Here is a 22,787-nt window from a genome sequence, read left to right as displayed (position 1 = left end):
TTTTGCTTTGTGTGTTACCTGTTGTTTTGTCTGTACAGCACTTTGGTTGGCCTTGTTGCTGTTTTAAGTGCTTTATAAATAAAGTGGTATGGTATGATATTTCTAGCCCCCATTCTGCTTTGCGTGAATTACACTACATTGCCAAACGTATTTGCTCACTCATCCAAATTATCGGAATTAGGTGTTCCAATCTCTTCCATGGCCACAGGTGTATAAAATGAAGCACCTAGGCATGCAGACTGTTTTTACAAACATTTGTAAAATAATGGGTCTTCAGATTAGCTCAAGAACAATGAGCAAAGAGCTTCATGGAATGGGTTTCCATGGTCGAGCAGCTACATCCAAGCCATACATCACCAAGTGCAATGCAAAGCGTCAGATGCAGTGGTGTAAAGCACGCCGCCACTGGACTCTAGAGCAGTGGAGGCGCGCTCTCTGGAGTGACAAATCGCACTTCTCCATCTGGCAATCTGATGGACGAGTCTGGGTTTGGCAGTTGCCAGGAGAACGGTACTTGTCTGACTGCATTGTGCCAAGTGTAAAGTTTGGTGGAGGGGGGATTAAGGTGTGGGGTTGTTCTTCAGGAGCTGGGCTTGGCCCCTTAGTTCCAGTGAAAGGAACTCTGACTGCTTCAGCATGCCAAGACATTTTGGACAATTCCATGCTCCCAACTTTGTGGGAACAGTTTGGAGCTGGCCCCTTCCTCTTCCAACATGACTGTGCACCAGTGCACAAAGCAAGATCCATAAAGTCATGGATGACAGAGTCTGGTGTGGATGAACTTGACTGGCCTGCACAGAGTCCTGACCTCAACTCGACAGAACACCTTTGGGATGAATTGGAGCGGAGACTGAGAGCCAGAACTTCTCGTCCAACAACAGTATGTGACCTCACGAATGTGCTTCTGGAAGAATGGTCAAAAATCCCCATAAACACACTCCTAAACTTTGTGGACAGCCTTCCCAGAAGAGTTGAAGCTGTTCTAGCTGCAAAGGGTGGACCAACGTCATACTGAATCCTATGGATTAGGAATGGGATGTCACTTAAGCTCATATGCGAGTCAAGGCAGGTGAGCGAATACTTTGGCAATGTAGTGTATGTGCAACTTATATATAATTTCCAGCATGGACCGTAATCGGTATTTGTTTATGTGTGTCCAGCGCGCGTGGGGGGTGGGGACAGGACGGAGTCATGTCTATGTTGCCTGCCCACTAGCTTAGCGCTATGTTGCTGCCAGATTTTATTGACGGGAGGGGGGGGCGTCACATCTGTGTTTAGCACTAGGTTGCTGCCGGTAATTGTCGAAAGCGCAGGGGTGGGGATGGGGGTATATCAGTAGCATTTTTTTTATATTGCACTCCGCGCTACATCAATACTGACAGTTGTCCAATGCAGACATGTTCCTGTTTTTAGTATTATACATTGCTTTACAACCTATCTGTTTTTGTTTATTTTTTTAATACCATTTTCTTTAATTTCTTCTTCTCAATTTGTATTCTTTCTTTTATGATTCATTCAATCAACCTTTATTTTTACAGATAAATCACATTGAGCCTCAAAGACTCATGACTCTTTTGTAAATGAGTCCCCGAGGCTCAATCAGAATAATAATAATCAGAATAAGCTTTATTATCATTGTACTGAAATACAGTGAGATTATGTTCGTACAGTCATCCGAAAGATGGGCGAAGTGCACGTTGCTTTTGCTACAAAGAGCGGCCCCTTATTCTTTATCAGAATACTTTTAGATAGAAAAAGGGTAAGAACCATGAGGATAGATAGTGGGACAGTCCCTCACTACTTTTTTTCAAAGTAAGATTGGACATGACACGATTGATTGATGGATGAGCCATGATTTGTTTACTTAAAATAAATTATTATAGATTTTGCACTGTGTGTGAAGCCCACAAGTGGAAAGGGAAGCTCCCTCCTGCAGCTGATCGGCTGATCTCCTTCTCTGCCATGCACACATTTCTCCTGCTGTGGCTTGAGGGGTTAACCCTTTGCTGTTCCTATGCACCAATCGACTTTTGGCTTCCAGCTTAAAATTCAAAGTACGCCACATTGTAAAAATCATCATAGTCACAAAATATAAAAGTGTTAAGTTATTTTTAATTATTTTAGAACTTCTATGTTCAATTGTTTCAGTGTAATTGATCAAAAGGTATTTCTGCTTTGTGCTGCAGAGCTGAAGCTGTGTGACATCCCTTTGATGTCCTGCTGCACTGCTCTTCTCTACAATTTAAATTCTGTAACATTGGGCAGCACGGTGGCGCAACAGGTAGAGCTGCTGGAGCAGGTCCTTGGTTCAAACCCCGGTCCAGGGGTCTTTCTGGGTGGAGTTTGCATGTTCTCTCCGTGCATGCGTGGGTTTTCTCCGGGTGCTCTGGTTTCCTCCCACAGACCAAAAACATGCATGTTAGGCTGATTAGTAACTCTAAATTGTCCCTAGGTGTGAGTGAGAGAGTGAATGGTTGTTTGTCTCGTTAGTCTCTATGTGGCCCTGTGATGGACTTGCGATCCGTCCAGGGTGTACCCCGCCCCTCGCACAGTGATTGCTGGACATGGGCTCCGGCGACCCCCGTGACCCAAAATGGAATAAGCGGGTAAAGATAATGGATGGATGGATGGATGGATACTGTAACATTTTAAATAAAAAATTCATGATGTAAATAAACAGTCCAAATGCTGTATGGATTGTTTGTTTAAAATGTTTCAGTATTTAAATTGTTTATTTATGGAGGGAGGTTGGGAGTAATAGGTGATGAGTGAATGAGATTGCAGCCTGGCACACATCATGACAAAGTTTACTGAACTTGAACTGAACTTGGACTACTGTATTCCTACTTCGCGTTTTTTCCACTTATTGCAGGTGTGCGTGGTCCCAAACACCCGCGATAAATGAGGGACTACTGTATTACAAAAAAGATCTCTTCACATCTTGTCCTGTCAGGACACAATTTAAGACATCAAAAATGTCTACCAACAAGCACATTTAAAAACATGATTACATATGCATTTGACGTCAAGACGTTGAGATTTGTCCATGCACTTTCAGATAGGCCACAGTCCTGATGTTGTTATTCAGCCGGCAGTTCTGATAGCCTGCACAGAAGTTCTTGGGGGATGCTATAGACAGAGCTTTTGTCCCTAGTTACCCATGTCCCAGGAGAAATTTGATAGTCTGTTTGTATCCGAGGCCAATTGGGGAATTCAGATTCAAATAAGCCACGATTGTTGATTTTCTTCAGGCAGACTGTTTTTTTCTCATCAGCCTTGAGTCCTGCTGGAACTTTCTCGGTCCAAAATGGCCAAATTTATGGGAATCCACTCCACTGATTCGCGTTGTGAGCCTCCTCAAGGCCGGTCCCACACACTGTTGAGTCCTAGAAACCACAGGTGGCCTGCAATTCTCACAAATTTACTCCGTCTTACGGTTTAGCTTGTTAATCAGCTGATTTTGAGTCCTCATAGCATGTACCAAACACAGACTCGGAAGCTTTGCCATGGCCGAAAGCGCTGTCGATGTCTTCTTCAAGTTGATAAAACAGAGGCCCGCCGATGCCAAAGAGCAGAACCCCTGCTATCATAAATCCAAAATATAAACGTCTTCAGTGTCCTCCTGAGACAGAATTGAGAGACACATCAGCTGATCTCTGATGTACCCCACAGTGAAAGTCTCGGACGGACAAGAGGGTTCTCCAGTACATTGTCGTATTGTTGAAAACATTTTGTTGGTTTTGTTGAAAGACCAGCTCGTCAGATCCATAATAGTATTTTTCGTTCGGGAGATGTGTACCAGGAGCTCCGAGACACACAGAGAGCATAAGCAGGATGAAGAGGAGAACAGGGGGAGGGAAAACAGGATTGACCGTCTTGAGCGAGAGCCAGAGTAGAAAGACTGAGACTTCAAGGATTAACCTGTTTTAAAGCTTGAATGAATGTCAAGGGAGTGGGGGTGGGGGATGGGGGTCACTCGGTTCTGTTGATGGGGCGGGGCACCCTACCTGTATAATGGTTGGGGAATTGCTGGTATTAGTATCTACACAGTAATAAGGTCTAATACTATGGAAATATTTCACTAAAGATGAGTCTTCTAGTTCAACTACCATAAGGAAACAGAAAATGAATCAACTTTCTGACTGTTTTGAGCGCATTGCGAACCGGTGTTACACCATATTTTGTGACCACTGTATATTGTGACGTAAGGGGCGGTGTTGCATGCACTGTTGCAGGTCACAGAATATGGTGTAACACCGGGTCCAATTGACCGAACCAGAACCAGCTTCCTCTGACCTTGTCTCACAAACAAAAAGCAAAAAATATGAATCTCTAAACCTATTTTAAAAATCTATAAACGTATTAATCTCTAAAACTAAACTTAATGCGCACCACAGCGGGCACTGGTGCGAGGTGGTCGCCCCCCCCCCCCCCCCCGCCACACTGGTTTTAGTTTCGTTTTGACGTGCTGCATGTTTCTTCATTTTTGCAGCTTAATAATAAAAACTAATAGTTTAGTTTTTCCTGTGACTTATTTGCTGTATGATAAATGGTAGGAGCATAATATATGCTCCCAATGTTTTGTTGGTCTTTTTTTGGTAAATAATTACCTTTTTTGCGGTTTTATTTATTTATTTATTTTTGTATCTTTAGATCTTATGATGTCATCAAGTACTCGACTTCTACTCAAGTTTTATTATGTTAATGTCGAGTTTAAAAATGATGTAGTCGTTCAACCCATACTGCACACCTGTAGAAGGAGGTGAGGACTGAGCTTCCCAGACCAGCTCGTCTCGAGGAAGTGGAGTCTCTTATGAGATTTCTTGATCAGGCTGGTGGTGTTGTTGCCCCAGTGGTTGTTAAATAAATGTGAACAAAACAAACAAACAAACAAAAACTGTTTTAGCTGCTAAACTGAATGCAAATTACTGTCCAATAAACTGTGGTCCATGCCCCGCTACCATGATTAACCCATATTTACTGCCACTCTGTCTGACAGGAAGTTCAGTAGAGCCCAGTGCAGTAGAGCTCCCCCAGGAATAAGGTGGATACAGTGTTTCCCCTTGATTACTGGCCTTGGAAGGGTGCTTGTCAGATGGGGGGTGAGAGGGGAGCACTACATTACTAAACGGGGGAGTTTGGATAGCGGTGTTCTATGTCACCGGTAGGTTGAAGCCACTTATCCATTGGCAACAATCTCCACTCCTCGACTGTTGGAATTTTCATTGAGAAGGGGTAATGTCTGTAGGCAGGGCACTATTATATTGTCCTGTTATATTACAGGACTTTAAATTGAATCAAACTTGAGTTCAGAGCATCTGTTTTAGTCTTCCACAGCTGAAGGAATGTGATTGACCAATGGTAGAAATGTGTGCTCAGCCAATAGAGCCCAAAGTAAAAACAAATATGGTGCCTCCGGACCAGAGGTTGCACCTGAGTTTTTTGTCTGTTGGACAATATTATCAAATAAGTTTCAGTATTTACTCATCCCATTTTTTTAATTGAACATTTTTTACAGGCACTTAATTTAGAAGCAGTGTAATAACACCAATTCTTATTAAACAAATAATTATCTTGTCTTTTCTTAGGACCATAAAAATGGGACCTAATACAGCTACGGTACTTGCACGTGAAGTCATGAACAATCTTTGCAGCTGAAAATGTGTTGCGTATGTTATTGAAGTATCCAGAAATTTCAAGCTGACTAAAATTAGTGACCTTTATGTCTTGTTTCTGAAGTTGGTAATCTGTGAAGGTTGGTAATAAAAAAAATGTTTCAAGGCTTTGCAAAGAGCAGGTTAGATCGTTTGCAGCCATTCTGGCCTCCGCAGCTGACGTGATTCTGGTTTCATTTGCAACAAACGGCTGCTCCGCCACTCTCTCTCTGCAGTGGGTCATGGGAGTACATGCAGAGTTTATGCAACATGTTTCTGAAGTGGGGTACCGGAGTCTAGACCCCTTGCGGTTCTTGAATATCAGTTCAGCTCAAATGACTGGACTCCACGTGAAGCCAGGGAAGTTGAGTGAGATGCAGTGTTAGTGCTGTACTTGCTCTAAAAAATTAAACTTTTCCAGGCACCTGATTATTCTACAGGCTGTTGTATTTTTCACATATATTTTTCCATGCTAATATTTTCACTTAAAAAAAAAAACTTGTTCGAGTCCAACCCCATTTCACTGCTTCTGTGAAAAGCTTTCCTACTAAAGATTTTTTTTTGTATTTTTTTGTTTCCCTGCAGTAAGGTAAAGGTCCTGTCAGCTTCAGCATTTCATCGCCACAAATCCTGACAGTCTGTCTTTGAGCCTTTCAGCTGCCTCCTTTTTAGGAGGGTTTTTTGACCGAACAAAGAATCAGTCTTTACTTTTAGAGCACTCTGTTTTTTAGATAAAGTCTTCTTTTTGGGATTAAAACAAAACTTAGTTTAAACAATGTTGTCTAAGTTTTATGTATTTTGTAAAACAATAGATTAATGTGAATAAAAAATAAAATATCCTTACTTACCCAATTGTTATCTAAGCCAGGTATTTAACTCCCCCACTTTTAAAAATCCTCTTCCTCTTCTTTCGGATTTTCCCTCTTCAGAGGTCTCCACAGTGAGTCATCCTCCTCCATCTCTGTCCTCTGCATCCTCTGTCCTCACTCCAACTACTTCCATGCCCTCTCTACCTGCATCCATCTATCTATCTCCTCTGTCTTTTTCCTGGCAGCTGCATTTCTAACATCCTTCTACCAATATACCTCCTGTCCCTCTGCTGGACATGTCCAAACCATCTCAGTCTGACCTCTCCATCTTTATTTCCCAGTTGTTCAACCTGTGCTGTACCTCTTATGATCTCATTCCTAATCTTATCCATCCTTGTCACTCCTAAGGAGAACTCCAACATCAACATCTTCCACTTTTAAAATATCACTCTGTTAAAAAAGAAATTGTTTTTATTTATTTTGGGATTAGCTAGAAAAACGTAATGTGTGTCACCCTCACTAGAAAACCTTGACACAATGGGCAATTTGAGTGCTTGCCAAGATGCCAGGTTTAGCATATGGGCTATTACCTGGTTTGGCAGAAACATCCATGTTGAATCCATTATCAGTAACTAAAACTAGAACCATTTCTGAAAAAGTGGAGACATTGTGTGGGGTGACGATCAGTACCTCAAAATCAGAGACCATGGTCCTCAGTCAGATAACGGTGGACTGCCCTTTCCAGGTTGGGAGTGAGGTTCTGCCTCAAGTGGAGAAGTTCAGGTATCTTGGGGTTAGTTCATGAGTGAGGGATATGTGAAGTGTGAGATGGACAGGCAGATGGGTGCAGCTTCTGCAGGACTGCAGACTGTGTGGTGAAGATGGAGCTGAACTCCAAGGTGAAGCTCTGTTCGTTGTTAGGTCCACATTCTGTTACTTTTGATCAAGAAATTCAGATAGTGACCGAAAGAACAAGATCACGGATACATGAGGTCAAAATGAGTTTCCTCTGCAGGGTAGCTGGACTCTCCCTTAGAGACAGGGTGAGAAGTTCATTTATCAGTAGAGACATGGAGTAGAACCGCTGCTCCTCCACATCGAGAGGAGCCAATTGAGGTAATTCATGTTTCTAGTGAGGATCCACCCTGGACGCCTCACTAGGGAGGTTTTCTCTATTCAGGACACATTGTAGAGACTATTGCCCCTTTTTCACTGTGACGGATCGGGTCAGCTCAGCTCAGCTGGTTACACGTTACATTTCCATTGTGACCTTAGTCACTGAGGGTGTCTCACGGTTGGCCTGGGAACGCCTTGGTCTCCTCCCAGAAGAGCTGGAAGAGGTGGCTGTGGAAAGAGATGTCTGAACCTCCCTGCTCAAGCTGCTGCCCCTGAGACTCGACATTGGAACAAGTGGAAGATAATGGATGGATAATGTTCTGTTCATGAGTTTACAGCAACTTAAGGAATTATTGCTAGAAACAGACAACTATTGTACAAAATGTTTTTGAAAAAGAAACATATAGTATCTGTTCTTCCCATAGTGGTGAGGTAGTAGAAATACTAAAGGTGACGAAGCTCAAAGGCTTCTCTTGTGATTTGTTTATCCACCGGTGATTCCTGTAGTGTGTGAAGCTTCTTTTAGTTTTAGTCTCATGTGTGTCTGGTTATTGATGCCTATTATGATTGTGGATTGTTTTATAGACTTCAAGTAAATTAAAATACCTCTTTTCCCACTATTCTCTTTCAAGAATGTAGACATACCCATAAAATCCACCAATTATTCAGAGAACACAACACTTGTGTGCTTCGTTTTTTCGTTTTAACAATTAATCACTGTTGAGATAATTGTTCCATGCAAAATTTTCATAAATATTATAATGATTTTTATTAATTTGATTTGAAACAACTTGGTAAAACTAGGAATTTATTAGTGCTTTGAATTTTAGTGATTGAGAACGTTTACAGCCTTTTAGGGGGTGCAGTCTTGTTGGGAAAAAAAATATATATATAAACCTTTGCTCTAAATGTTATATTAGTTACTAAATCATCAACAGTCTGTTTTTTGTTGTTTAGTTTAAAAACAGACAAATGCTAAATCAGTTTGTACAACAAGTTATAATTTATGAAAACCCTTTTACTGGTGCAGACTGAGGTGGGCGATATGGCTCAAATATAATGTGATATTTCAGATAGGGCTGCAACTAACGATTATTTCAATAATCTGTTCATCAGCCGATTATTTTTTCGATTAATCATTGAATCGGCAAAAAAAAGTTTTAATTTCCACCTCTTTATTCCAAAATTGAACATTTGACTGACAGCAATTTGCACCAAAAACAGGTTGCTATTTGCCTGTTCTGTTAGTAAAATGTTGAATAATAAAAAATAAAAGTTAGTCAAATAGCTTAAAAAAATAAATGTACTCAAAAATATATACAAATGAATGCTTTAAACCTGCACAATATGTAGTCTACTTTGTAAAATATGTCCTTGAGGGAAGAGTGTAACCTGGATTAAAAGTGTGGCTCATTGTAGTGAAGCCTTCGTCTTCAACCATCAACGGAGACCTCATGTCAGTTACGATCATGTTAAAGATGCTTTCGGTCAAGACAGCTGCTTGCTCTGATCATTGGTGCGCTGGGCCGGCCTTCTTCAGCTGCTGCTCCCTGTTGCTCTGGCCCCCGGCCTGGGGCCGGCTTGCGGTCGCTGTCGGGTGGGTGAGGCGTATGGACGGCCCGACAGAGGCTCTGTCGGGCTGTCTCTGTGTGCCTGTTTATATGTCTTGGGTTGGGTTTTAGGTGGTCCCCTCTCTTGGATCAATTTGGGTCCCCTATTTAATGTGGGGTCTACTTCCCCCTGTCGTGCTCCCCTCCGGTGGTGGGCCCCCCTGCCGCCGGTGCATTGGCGACTCTCAGCATCTGGGGCTGGGTGGTGGGGTGTGTGTGGGCCCGCCCTGATGGCTGCCTGCCGGGGCCTGGGTGCCCTGCCTCTGTCGGTCCTCTGTTGGGGGGTGGTACGACCTCGGGACTTGGGGCTCGGTGTCCATGGCCAGATCTACTCTGGAGGGGCGGGTTGCTGGCAGGGCCTGTGGACTCGTCGCTGCAGCCTCCTGGGGTTTCTGCGTTGTGGTTGCTGGGGATCGCCCAGGGCTTCCCTTTGCTTCTCGGGGTGCGGGTGTCCCTGTTGGGGGACTCCTGGAGCCCCGGGCTTGGGGGCCGCTGTGTTTCTGTAGTTCCGGTCTTCCCTGTGTTACCATCATGTTCTGTGGGGATGGGTCTGTGAGGTCCCCACATCCACTATTGAACATTTTTATGGAGAAACCTTATGGTGACAAGCATGCTCACACAGGTGTTTAGATTCAGGTGTTTATCAGATGATATAATGATGATATAAGTATCATTATATATGTTGCTTGTTGTTGTGGTTTCTCGGTTTTGTCTTGTTTTTTATTTCCGCAGGTCTAGAGGCAGACTTCAATGATGTTGATTTGTGTTCTCTTTATCCCTCTCTCTCTCCTACTCCTATCTCCTTCTTTACCTTTTAACCATTCTCTCACTTTTCTGCTTTATCTTCTTTGTTTTTCATCCCCATGTCCATTACATCTGAAACAAACCCAAAGCAAATTCTAATAAAGTTTTATTTATAGATCAAGTGGAGCACTAAGGCCAGCCATAATGCTCTGCTTGTGAAACTAAATCTGTTGGGCATCACTTTGACACTCAGACAATAATTCTGTGTCACAATGCCGGACAGGACAATGGAGAAGGAAAAAAAAAGACAGCTGCTGCTGTGGTGTCCATAATGTCTTTCCATCATGAAGGCTGTCATTGTTTGTTGTTGTTTTCTAGAATGAGAGTAAATATGTATTATAACATAATTTATAGCAACTCAAGAAACGCCTTGTTTCACTTACAGTGTTAGGTTCAGGCAAAAGTAGCTAAAAGAGAAATTAAATACATACACACACACACACACACATAAAATACTTAATTACACACATTTGAGCAGATGTAATAAATTACTTTAATTCCTTTTTAAATGCAATTCATCCTGCCATACCTGCAGTGTCTTCAGACTTTGCCAAATTAAAAGTTGAAGGTTACTCATTAAATTGTTATTGTGTTAGATTTATTTATAAATCACATTTCAACACTGCTTGTGCCAAATAAATTAAATAAAAAGTAACACACGTTCTCTATCACCGTCATTAATCAGCAAACAAACAAGCAGCAGCTTCAGCTACAGAGAGACTGACGTTACATTTTCTCACTTGGAAACAACAAATGTAGAATATTGTAGAGACTCACCTGCAACACACGAGTTGGGAGTGAGATGAGTTGTATCAGCTGTTCAGCTCCTTCATCCTCCTCGTGACTCCGACATGTTTACGTTTCATCTCCGTGGTTCTCCCGTGTCGTGTCGTCACTTTTTCAAAGCTGCATGTTGCTCATCTTTGTGAAGTGCTCCCACACTTTGGAGGACTTGGGTTGAACCGTTTTCTCTGCGTCGGTCATTTGTAAAATTGACTTAATTTCCTTTGAAATCAGCCTCTGCTCTGCTTCCGCCTCCCCCTCGCTCTGTTCAACTCGCGCTGCAGAGGTTTTTTTTTAAATTTATTTTATTCAGTCAGTCAGCATTGACAATGCACTGCAGCTGAACAAAACGGCTCTGCAGCGCCGTGAAAGACGCATTATCGCGCGACACAACAAATCGATAATGAAATTCGTTGCAAACACTTTTAATTATCGATTTTATCAATTCGTTGTTGCAGCTCTAATTTCGGAGCATTCTGACGATAACGATAAATTTCGTGATATAACAAAAAAAACCCCAGAAATCATAGTTATTCATTTGACAAAATTTACTGCAGTATTATATAAAATAAAAAAAAACAAGGGTTAATTTTACTGAAATTACTTTATTTAGTAAAGTATTCAGTCTCCAAGTATAAAAATAAAAAATAAAAATGATCCTTCTGTTATTTAGATTGAAAAAGTCTGCACAAAATATAGATCCAACAAAATCCACCACAAAAAGTAAAGTGCAGGTGAAGTTTCCCAAAATAATAAATAAAATTAAAGCTTAAGATCTGTTGAACATAAATGTAACATACATACATATACATATACATACATGTAACATATGTTGCCTTTTAAATGAGCTATAACTTCCAGAACTTGTAACAAGGTGATCAGCTGACCCTGAAGCTTGTGGAGTTTCTGTTCCTGCAGGAATGATTCATTTCTCTGATGCTCTGTCTCTGATCACCTGACTCTGTTCTTGGTCCATGGACTGTGGAACTCAAGAGACACAGCTGAGCTGTGTGTGTTTGTACCGGCAGCTTAGAGCAGGGGAAGGGAGAGACAGCTGAGCTGTCTGTGCCTGCAGTTTAGAGCTGGATGGAGAGACAGCTGAGCTGCACTTCGTTTGTTTTTAGCTTTTTAGCTAGCTAGTATTGCGCGCTGCTAATTAGCGTTACACCAGTACCGACAGGGGGGGGGGGGTGTGCGCAGTTCGGTTTGGTCATTGGGCGCGCTCGGTTTTGTTAACGGTGCGGGGCGCCTGACGTATTACGTCATGAAATTAGCAAACCATGATATCATTTATTTGTTCGGGCAAGTTTTTTTTTTTTTACCGGTATTATCGCGAATGATATGATATGGCCCAGCCCTAGTGCAGACCAACCAGTGCTGTGGGCAGTAAAGAGTGGTAGCAGTAAACTGGGTTCTCTTTGGTTAACACGTGTTCCTCACAGGAACCTAATGGACCCAAGATCAATGAATGTACAGTGGTCCCTCGATTATTTCGGGTGTTGGGGACACCCCCCCCCCCTCCGCGATAAGTGAAAAACCACGAAGTAGGGATACAGTAGTCCAAGTTCAAATTAACTTTATTGTCATCATCATGATGAAGCCCTGTCCAGCTTGATGTGCACGTGCTGCTGCTCCAGGAGCAAGGCTGCCCAGGATGTAGTCCACCACCTCTGGCCTGGTCCGGACCAGCACCGTGCAACCAGAACCAGGCTGAACCCCACAGCTGTCTGTCGTCTGCAGCTCAGCTCCCATGATCCGGGTCACACTGATTCTGGATCAACTGCAGCACAGCTACTCGGCTGTGAAGGTACAACTTGAAGGATGAGTTCTGCTTCAGGATTATTTGTGACTTTCCTGCCAGTCCTGTGAGCAACAGAACTTACTGAACTTCTGACTTTGTTGCAAAACTTTCCCTCCATTTGCAGCAAGCAGTGGAAGCAGTGTTGACTTCTGGGAAGTGATGGCTTCTGAGTAATGTAGTTCTTTAGACTGGCAAAACAGTGAAACAGTGAAAGAAAACTACAAAATGGCGGCACATTTTTTGGGGAGAAATATTGTGTACAGTACTGTACGTCCACAAACCACGATAGAGCGAGACTGTGAAAGTCGAACTGGGAAGTAGCGAGGGACTACTGTAATCCTGTGATGTATGCAAGTCATGTTTCAGGATCATATGTTCAAAAAGTTTTCTCTTTTTGTCTTTCAGGAACAAGGATTTTTCCTCAATCTAAGTACATTTGGGACCTTAAGAAATTAATAAATGTAGGTCTAAAAACTTCTTACATTTATTTTTAATGTTTATTTGTTTACATCAACCGATTTGTTCTCTTGTTTTGGTTAGACTTGTACACAGGTCCACATCTGCCTCCCCATGCAGATCTCAATGAAATGAATAAAGCACCACAGCCTATAACAGGACACCCCTCTGCCCCCCACCCCGCTCCCTCCCCTGGTCTTTCACAGGTAATATGCACTCATCACTTCACTGTCTTTATGGGCTCAGGTAGAATATGGGTATGCTAATATGCTGTGATACTTTACCAGTGTTTCCCCTAGTTTACTTGCCTTGGCAGAACGCTCATATCTTCTGTGCTTTTTGTTGATGGGGGTGGGGCAGGGGGATACAAAGACATGTCTGTCTTGCGTGCTGTTTTGAGTGCGTGGAGGGGGAGACGGCTCAGCGTGAGGGAAACACAGCGCTACCTATATAACATTTTAGCTAGTGCATCTGTATTGGGCACCGCTAGCTTAACGCTACGTCAGTGACCAGTGCATTGACTGGGGGGTGGGAGAGTGGGTGGGTTTGGTAGGCAGGGCGCCCTGCTTGTATGAAGGTAGGGGAAACACTGTGTACTCTATCATGGGGAATTTCTCAGAACATCGTTTAAGGGAGTTTTGTTTACATAATGCCTCTTAGTCTTAACTACAACTAAGTTTAAGTATTGATGGCATGTGTGTTAATTGTCTGAATAAGAACAAAAAATTTATTAAATTTTATGGTCATTGGGAATAAAAATTATGTTATGACTTGGACAACTAAGAATCTACCATTCAGATTTAATTCAAGTGTGTAAATCTGGGTCCTGAATAAAAGCCTTTTTTGTTTGTTTATACATTATATTTATTTGGAAAATCTTTATTTTGAGTGTACCATACTCGTCTTTTTCATCATCCGAAAGATGGACGTAGTGCATGAAGCTGCTACTGTAAAAAGCGCGGCCCTCTTATTCTTGTTCAGAATAATATTTTTGCTTGGATGAGAAAAGGGAAGAAAACATGAGGGGAGATTGTATAAAAAAAGATCTCTTGCACCTTGTCCTAGACAGGGCATGATTTGAGGCATCCAAAAACCTACCACAGCATAGCACATAAATAGACGTTATACATGTACAGTGAGGAAAATAAGTATTTGAACACCCTGCGTCTTTGCAAGTTCTCCCACTTAGAAATCATGGATGGGTCTGAAATTTTCATCTTAGGTGCATGTCCACTGTGAGAGATATAATCTAAAAAAAATAATAATAATCCGGAAATCACAATGTATGATTTTTAAAATAATTTATTTGTGTGTTACTGCTACAAATAAGTATTTGAACACCTGCCAATCAGCAACAATTCTGGCCCTCAAAGACCTGTTAGTCCACCTCTAAAAAGTCTACCTCCACTCCACTTATTCTAAATTAGAAGCACCTGTTTGAGGTGGTTAGCTGCATAAAGACACCTGTCCACCCCACACAATCAGTAAGACTCCAACTACTAACATGGCTAAGACCAAAGAGCTGTCCAAAGACACCAGAGACCAAATTTTAGACTTCCACAAGGCTGGAAAGGGCTATGGGGCAATTGCCAAGCAGCTTGGTGAAAAAAGATCAACTGTTGAAGCAATTATTAGAAAATAGAAGAAGTGAAACATGACTGTCAATCTCCCTCGGACTGGGGCTCCATGCAAGATCTCACCTCGTGGCGTATTGATGATCCTAAGAAAGGTGAGGAATCAGCCCAGAACTACACGTGAGGAGCTGGTCAATGACCTGAAGAGAGCTGGCACCACTGTTTCCATGGTTACTGTGAGTAATACACTAAGACGTCATAGTTTAAAATCATGCATGGCACGGAAGTTTCCCCTGCTTAAATCAGCACACGTCCAGGTCTGTCTTAAGTTTGCCCATGACCATTTGGATGATCCAGAGGAGTCATGGGAGAAAGTTATGTGGTCAGATGAGACCCAAATATAACATTTTGGTCTTAATTCCACTCGCCGTGTTTGGAGGACGAAGAATGATGAGTACCATCCCAAAAACACAATCCATACTGTGAAGCATGGGGTGGAATCATCATGCTTTGGGGATGTTTTTCTGCACATGGGACAGGACAACTGCTCTGTATTAAGGAGAGGATGACCGGGGCCATGTATTGCGTGATTTTGGGGAACTCCTCCTTCCCTCAGTTGGAGCATTGCAGATGGGTTGTGGCTGGGTCTTCCAACATGACAATGACCCGAAGCACACAGCCAGGATAACCAAGGAGTGGCTCCGTAAGAAGCATATCAAGGTTCTGTGGTTCTGGAGTGGCCTAGCCAGTCTCCAGACCTAAATTCTATAGAAAATCTTTGGAGGGAGCTCAAACTCCGTGTTTCTCAGCGACAGCTCAGAAACCTGGCTGATCTAGAGAAGATCTGTATGGAGGAATGGGCCAAAATCCCTGCTGCAGTGTGTGCAAACCTGCTGAAAAACTACAGGAAACATTTGACTTCTATAATTGCAAACAAATGCTATACTGTACCAAATATTAACATTGATTTTCACAGGTGTTCAAATACTTATTTGCAGCAGTAACACACAAATAAATTATTCAAAAATCATACATTGTGATTTCCGGATTTTTTTTTTTTTTTAGATTGTCTTTCACAGTGGACATGCACCTAAGATGAAAATTCAGACCCCTCCATGATTTCTAAGTGGGAGAACTTGCAAAGTTGCAGGGTGTTCAAATACTTATTTTCCTCATTGTATATATAGGCCGGTGAAGACATTGAATTTTAAGGGAAGGTCGTAGAATAGTCCAGAGCCCCCACTCTCAGCCATTGTCCAGGTAACTTGTTATTTATCATCAGCTCGGTTGAGGTTCCGTCACATGTCCACGGCCTTGCAGAAGGGAGGGGTGAGGATACAGACAAAGCATCTTTGTTTTTCTTAAACATGCCAGGAGGGATTGAGCTAAGTCCACCGTCAAGGCCACAGTTTGGGTCAGGCAGACCTCGTAAATTGCTGTTTCTGCCTTCTAAAGTCTTGCTGGTACATTTCTCTGATGGTAACTCCAAACAGCTGAATTGATTCCTTACGCCAAAAGTTGAGCTCTCAGCTTCTCCAAGATTATTCCCAACCATTCATGGGTGCTGCCAGAAAGTTCACAGTCCTGATAACAGCCTGCTCCAACTCTGACGCAGCTCCACATAATTCAGTCTGAGTGCTGCCAAGCTTCGACACATCCACACAAATTTGTAGACGATCCTGATTTCACTAACCCAAACGGCAAAAATCCAATTGTCATCATGAATCCAATTTGTTTCCGTAGGTAAGAGGGTCCTCCTTACCCTGACGCCTGTAGGGAGAAGTTGATCAATTTTGTTGAGAGATCAGCTGATCAACTCCTTTGAATTAGGAAGGTATGTAGGAAAAAAGTATTTTTAAAGGGTTCACAAGATGAAAGAGAGCAAGCAGGGAAGGGGGGGAACGGAACACGGGGAGAAACGTCTGTCTTCACCGGAGCACAGAGAGAAAACAATAAAAGAAAAATAAGGAGATATTTAATCTGTTAGCACATCAGCATCAGATTATTATCAGTGTCAAGACTTTGAACCTGCTTACAGTAAGGTGGTACGCTGTGATGAGCTGCAGCAGCTCTCTGCAGGTAAGGAGCATTTAGCTTCGGGTTGGTCATTTGCTGACACGCCTGCTGGATTGATTGACAGGTCGCGTCATGGTGGGAGAAAATGAAATAAATGAGCTGTAAAAAAAAAGTCTCGTATGACTTTATTCTCGTAATATTAAGACTTTATTTTACTTTATTCTCATAATACTACGACTTTATTCTCATAATTTATGGCTTTTATTAATTTTTTTCTTAGCGTGGCCCTGAAGCTCCGTTGTATTTCAGCACCCTGTTTGAATCAGTGGGAAATAATTCTGTTTTTGCTATAAAATGATCATAAAGTTCAGAATAATCTTTCACCAGGGCTTGACCACTTGACTAGAATACATCTTCACTTTTTATTCATTTTTCTTCACTGTTACTAATTTCTGTCTCTTATAGCACCCATTTCCCCCTGGGCAGCCCCCCTCAGTTGTGTTTGCAGCCTCCGCACCCCAACAAATGAACCCCACACCACAGCCCCGACAGGTAGGCCAGACTGTTTTCAGGAGGATCATTTCTTCTCTTTTACAGTCAAACTTTCTGCAAGATTTCACACATTAGCTGCAGATTTGCCCAAACTTGTGCTTGTAAAATCAGATCCCATCACTGTTAAAAAAAAAAAAAAAAAAGAGTACAATGTTGAGAATCTTTGTTTCCTTCAATGTCAGCTTATTTGTTCGCTTGCTTCTGATCAGTTCTGCTCCACTTTTACCGTCGGTGTCGACACGATCTTCATCCTCACAACTCGATGTGCCACATGTGCACGTTGGCCTGATCTGCATGGTTAAACTTTTTGCACCTTAAATGATCCAAATTTATTTTAGGAACGTGAAGTAGCCTCTTTTCATTTGTTCGTAGCTCCTTTTTCAATGTTAATAAGTGTGCAGTTCTCCATCAGTTCCTGTGTTATCTTTTATCATTGTTTAAAGCAGATCAAATTTTAAATAAATTACAGAGCAAACATCTCTAAAATAATAGTTGTTTTGTTTTGTGGTGAAAAGCAGCTCGTGTTTAAAAAACAAAGGAGAGTGAGGCGTGGACCTGGAGCTTCTGTGTTTAATCTTTGTCCTGTCTGCCTCTCCTCTAGTTTGCCCCTGGGCCCCGACCTTTACACCAACAGGTACTAACAGCACAGCTAACTAACTTCTCCAGGCTTTAATGCATGTCAGGAAGCACTGGGGGAGGCCACTCTACTCAAACAGACTCCGGCATTAGCCTCCTTGAATCAGAATTTACTTAAAGTGCATTTTTTAAATCAAAGAGGTCTGATCTGAGCTGCACTTAACTGTTCAAATTAAAACTTTACAGACTGTAAACCATATAAAGCTAGGTTCTTCAGAGAAGTAGTTTGTCTTGACATCCAGCAGAGGGTGTTCTACCACAGTGTTGATGTTTATATTGAGGCTCAATGGGATTAACCTGTCTAAATAAAGGTTGAATGAATGGATATTGTTAAATAAAGAAAAATAAGTGTAAAGTCATTTTTAGAGAACCAGAAAGGTGCACTGGTTGTTATCCTTAATAAAACTCACCCACTAGCTTCCAACCAAAACGAGACAGGAGAGGAATTTCATCCCGTACGCTTTTGTCTGACAGCTTTTTGTTTATCACCGCTGGCTTCAGCAGCATGCCCACAAAAATACTTTGTTGGCAAATTTAAAATGATAATATGCATCTCGTCACTAGTGTTTTTGAAGAGAAAGTTCAAGAAATCATGGCAGAAAAGCTTCAAGTCTTTTTCACACAGTATGGCTGAATATCACATGAAAAACAAACATAAAGATGATGCTAAAGAACAAAACTTTCAGTAAAGTTAGGAGAAAGTAAGTGGTTTTATGGTGACGGTAATATACCAATTGTTATACTTTCTGAATGTTATCCCAAACTGTTCTTAGTATTTTTGCCTTTTTATATTTTGTTTGCAGTATTCAAAGTCTAACTGTGTATTTAAATCTTATCTAAATAATTTTTTAAAGTTAGTTTGACATTGTAAACGTCAGGTTCAACATCCTTCACAGAAGTGATTAATTCAAATGTAGACGTCAACCACTGTTGACACAAACTTTCTGAGTAGAGATCTGCTTCTTCCTTCGGAGGAACAAACCCTGTCCCCTGAGTTTCACTCTTCACTGCATGCTTCTTGTTAATTCACTGCTTGGCTCAGATGTTTCTGGACACTTTGCTCTAACCGACTGCCGTGCTTTCTGTTTCTCAAACCTTCTCTTTCCACCTTCTTATCGTCTCTGTGTGGTATGTCCTTGTATGTGATCTGTTTTGTGCTGCTGAAGGGAAGCTTCAGGTCGCTGCAGGTAACTCTCTTTGCCTTTTTCCCCTAATTTTCTTTACTATTTTCTTCTGTGTGTTACCATGAGTGCTGCTTATGTGTGAGTGTATTGAGTGGTTTGCGTTGTGGGCTTGGTATCAGTGTGCTGGCTGTGGTGGTTAGCTCCCAGGCTGTCAGCAGCATGTCAATGAGCAGGCCCTGAATGAACCAGCTTTAGCTGTTTTTGTCTCTCCTGACAAGCAGAGCCCATATGTTTCCATTTTAGCCATATGTTCATGAGCAAACTATTAGCCTAACTGAACAAGTTAGCTCTCCTTGGTCCAAGATATGAAATCATGCAGGAACATTAACATTACTCATTTATGCCACAAGTTTTATTTTGGTAACTTCAGATGTACTGTTTGTTTGCCTTATTTTTCGGTCACTTCCTATTCATTGTCTTTAATTCCCCTCTTTTCCATCTTGATTGCCCCCTTGTTTTCGTTCAGCCCTACTACGCCAATAGGGCCAGCCTGCCTCCCAGCAACGGGCCTCGGGGCGTCCCACCCAGCACAGCTCCTCGCCCTGTGACACCCACCCATGTTTACCAGGCGGGCCCTGGCTCCCAAATGATGATGATCCCTCAGCAGCAACTGCCCTTTGCCAGTTCACAAGGACCTGCTTATTTCATACCTGGACAGGTGGGGAGATCCAACCTGTGATGGTTCTGCAAGCTTTTATTGACAGACTTTACCTGTAAGATTGTTTATTTTTGACATCATAATGTATATATTTTTTTCTTGTCTTTGGCTCTCTATCATTTTCTTCCCTTAGTACCGGTCACCAACCTATGTGGCCACACCTCAGCAGTACCCGGTCCCAGCAGGCACCCCCGGCTTCTACCCAGGCACCAGCCCTGCGGAATATGGTACTTATGGTAAGAGGCTCTACCTGGGGCCTCCTGCACCGTTTACACACAGAAAGACACACAGCAGGAAAATTACAGTGATGCAAGAACATAAAACAAAAACATTGACCTGCAAGGGCAAAACATTTATGGTATTACCATCTAAGGAACTGATATAAACCATCTTCTCATGTTAGCATAAACATTAAAGTAGACTTTAGATGAAAGGTAGGCAGACAGCAGTATGAAAGAATAGAAACAGATTGTCAGTAGTAATACCACTAACCTGCAAAATCAAAATGATAAAATTACAAAATCATTTTACTATTTCACTTTTTATTTTAAAATTTGTGCATTTTAAGGTTGAAGTAGCAGTGGTACCATTCTTACTTCAAACCAATCCCTAAATTTTTTGTCTCATGCATCTCTCTATAGGAAATTATGGCTAATTTATATTCCACGAGACATTAGGAACTCCACTGTCATCTTCTCAGTTGTGAGACAGAAATTACATAATTTTACGTCATTTCTTTCTCACGTGCGCTGCAAGAACTTGTTCTGTGTTTGAGCTCTTGACAGAACTTTTTCTCAAAGGGCTTGTGCCAAGACAGCACGACAGCTCAGTGGTTAGCACTGTTTCCTCACAGCAAGAAAGTCCTGGGTTCAATCCGTAGGTGTCGCAACCATTATATGTGAAGGGGACAAGTACCCCCACTTTAAAAAAATGTTCATTTGGACCCCCCCACTTTTACTATGAAACATTAGTTCAGTCGGCACAGTTTATCTTTCTTCGTGAATGAATCCAGTCCACTTGATCAATAGGAGAATACTCAAGCCACAAAAACTCCACTCCAGGTTTTCCAGGTTACCTCCAACTCTAAACAAAGAGCAGAAACTGTGCAGGTGCTGAGTCTCCTGCTTCGGCAGAAAACGCGCACAGGTGGAGGAAATGGAGACACTTCTGTGTTGCTCGCTTGCCAGTTTAGCAGCTTAGTGTGGGCAGTTGTTGACCGGGGGCGTTGATCATAAACGTATATACATGGTTAGGAGGATGCTTGAGAGGAGCGCTACGTCTGTAGCATCTTAGCTTAGCAGTAACTGGGACACTGTAAGATGCTGCAGGTGTAAGAGATGCTGTGTGTTCAGGTGCATTAAAGTTGAACCCACACCTTATTGTCCTCAAGCTTCGTGAGAAACATTTAGATGAGTAATGTTGAACTCAAGTAAAAAAAGTCCAGTGGTGATGTTTTTTTATTTCTCTATAAAGACAAATAGTGCCGATCTGAGGTTCTGTCTTAAAGTTTATTAAAGTTATAATGTCTTTAAAACCCACAGCTGAATTTACACAAACTTGGTAAGAAACATGCTTTAAATGTGTGGAACTAAAGGAAATCTAGGTGAAATGTTGCTTTTTTGTACATTAGCGTACACTTCTTTGCGCGCACGCGCACACACACCTACACACATCATTGTGTCCCCCCTACATTATGGATGCTTCTGACGCCCTTGGTTCAATCCCCGTTGGACCTGGGGTCTTTCTGTGTGGAGTTTGCATGTTCTTCTCGTGCTTGCGTGGGTTTTATCCAGGTACTCTGGTTTCTTCCCACAGCATGTTCTGCCTTCAGACCCAGGCCATCCATCCATCCATTTTCTTCCGCTTATCTGGGGTCTGGTCGCGGGGGTAGCAACCTAAGTAGGGAGGCCCAGACTTCCCTCTCCCCAGCCAGCTTCTCCGGGGGAATCCCGAGGCGTTTCCAGGCCAGCCGAGAAACATAGTCCCTCCAGCGTGTCCTGGGTCTTCCTCTGGGCCTCCTCCCAGTGGGACGTGCCCGGATCACCTCACCAGGGAGGTGTCCAGGAGGCATCCTAAACAGATGCCCAAGCCATCTCAACTGGCTCCTCTCGACGTGGAGAAGCAGCGGCTCTACTTTGAGTCCCTCCCGGATGATCGAGCTTCTCACCCTCTCTCTAAGGGAGATCCCAGACACCCTGCGGAGAAAACTCATTTTGGCCGCTTGTATCCGAGATCTCGTTCTTTCGGTCACAACCCAAAGCTTATGATCATAGATGAGGGTAGGAACGTAGATTGATCGGTAAATTGAGAGCTTCGCCTTTTGACTCAGCTCTCTCTTCACCACGACAGACCTGTACAGCGCCTGCTTCACTGCAGACACTGCACCTATCCGCCTATTGATCTCACGTTCCATTTTTCCCTCATTCGTGAACAAGACCCCAAGATACTTGAACTCCTCCACTTTGGGTAGGACCTCCTCCCTGACCCGGAGAGGGCACCGGCTCAAGACCATGGCCTCGGATTTGGAGGAACTGATCCTCATCCCGGCCGCGTCACACTCGGCTGCGAACTGCTCCAGCGAAAGCTGTAGATCACGATCTGATCAAGCCAATAAGACCACATCATCTGCAAAAAGCAGAGACGCAATCCTAAGGCTACCAAAACAGATCCTCTCAACACCTTGGCTGTGCCTAGAAATTCTGTCCATCAAAGTTATGAACAGAATCGGTGACAAAGGGCAACCTTGGCAGAGTCCAACTCTCACCGGGAACAAGCCCAACTTAAATCTGGTCCTCTGGACATTCAAAAAAACAAAACAAAGCAAAACAACAAAAAAATGTAGAAACGAGAGCCTTGACGTCCTTTTCAGGGACACCACTAAGTCATTGGTTCAGGTATGTTGACGACACCTGGGTTAAAATTAAATCTCAGGAAGTCCAACATTTTACTGACCACATCAACTCTGTGGATAAATACATCAAGTTCACACGAGAAGATGAAAAAAATGGCAAGTTGGCTTTCTTGGACTGTGAGGTCTCAGTCTCTGATAGAGGACATTTGCAAACTGAGGTGTACCGCAAACCCACCCACACAGACCAGTATTTGCAGTTTGACTCCCATCACCCTTTGGAGCA

At 42.6% G+C, this 22,787-nt stretch overlaps 1 protein-coding gene across 1 annotated transcript in view; it reads left to right on the top strand.

Annotated features, from left to right (window-relative positions):
* The window catches only part of LOC119411498 (eukaryotic translation initiation factor 4 gamma 1), a 34,202-nt gene that overhangs the window by 7,814 nt on the left and 3,601 nt on the right, over window positions 1–22,787 (top strand). The window contains exons 2-8 of the mRNA XM_037678448.1: window positions 12,983–13,038; window positions 13,118–13,239; window positions 17,089–17,175; window positions 17,777–17,809; window positions 18,978–18,998; window positions 19,462–19,653; window positions 19,787–19,920. Of these exons, the coding sequence (XP_037534376.1) occupies window positions 13,165–13,239; window positions 17,089–17,175; window positions 17,777–17,809; window positions 18,978–18,998; window positions 19,462–19,653; window positions 19,787–19,920 (542 nt within the window). The 5' untranslated portion in view covers window positions 12,983–13,038; window positions 13,118–13,164. The remainder of the gene's footprint in view (window positions 1–12,982; window positions 13,039–13,117; window positions 13,240–17,088; window positions 17,176–17,776; window positions 17,810–18,977; window positions 18,999–19,461; window positions 19,654–19,786; window positions 19,921–22,787) is intronic.

Source organism: Nematolebias whitei, chromosome 6 (genome assembly GCF_014905685.2).
Source record: "Nematolebias whitei isolate Nwh7 chromosome 6, NemWhi1, whole genome shotgun sequence".
NCBI classification, from domain to species: domain Eukaryota; kingdom Metazoa; phylum Chordata; class Actinopteri; order Cyprinodontiformes; family Rivulidae; genus Nematolebias; species Nematolebias whitei.
The sequence above is the reverse complement of the archived record's forward strand: the minus strand, read 5'-3'. Positions and strand labels throughout refer to the sequence as shown.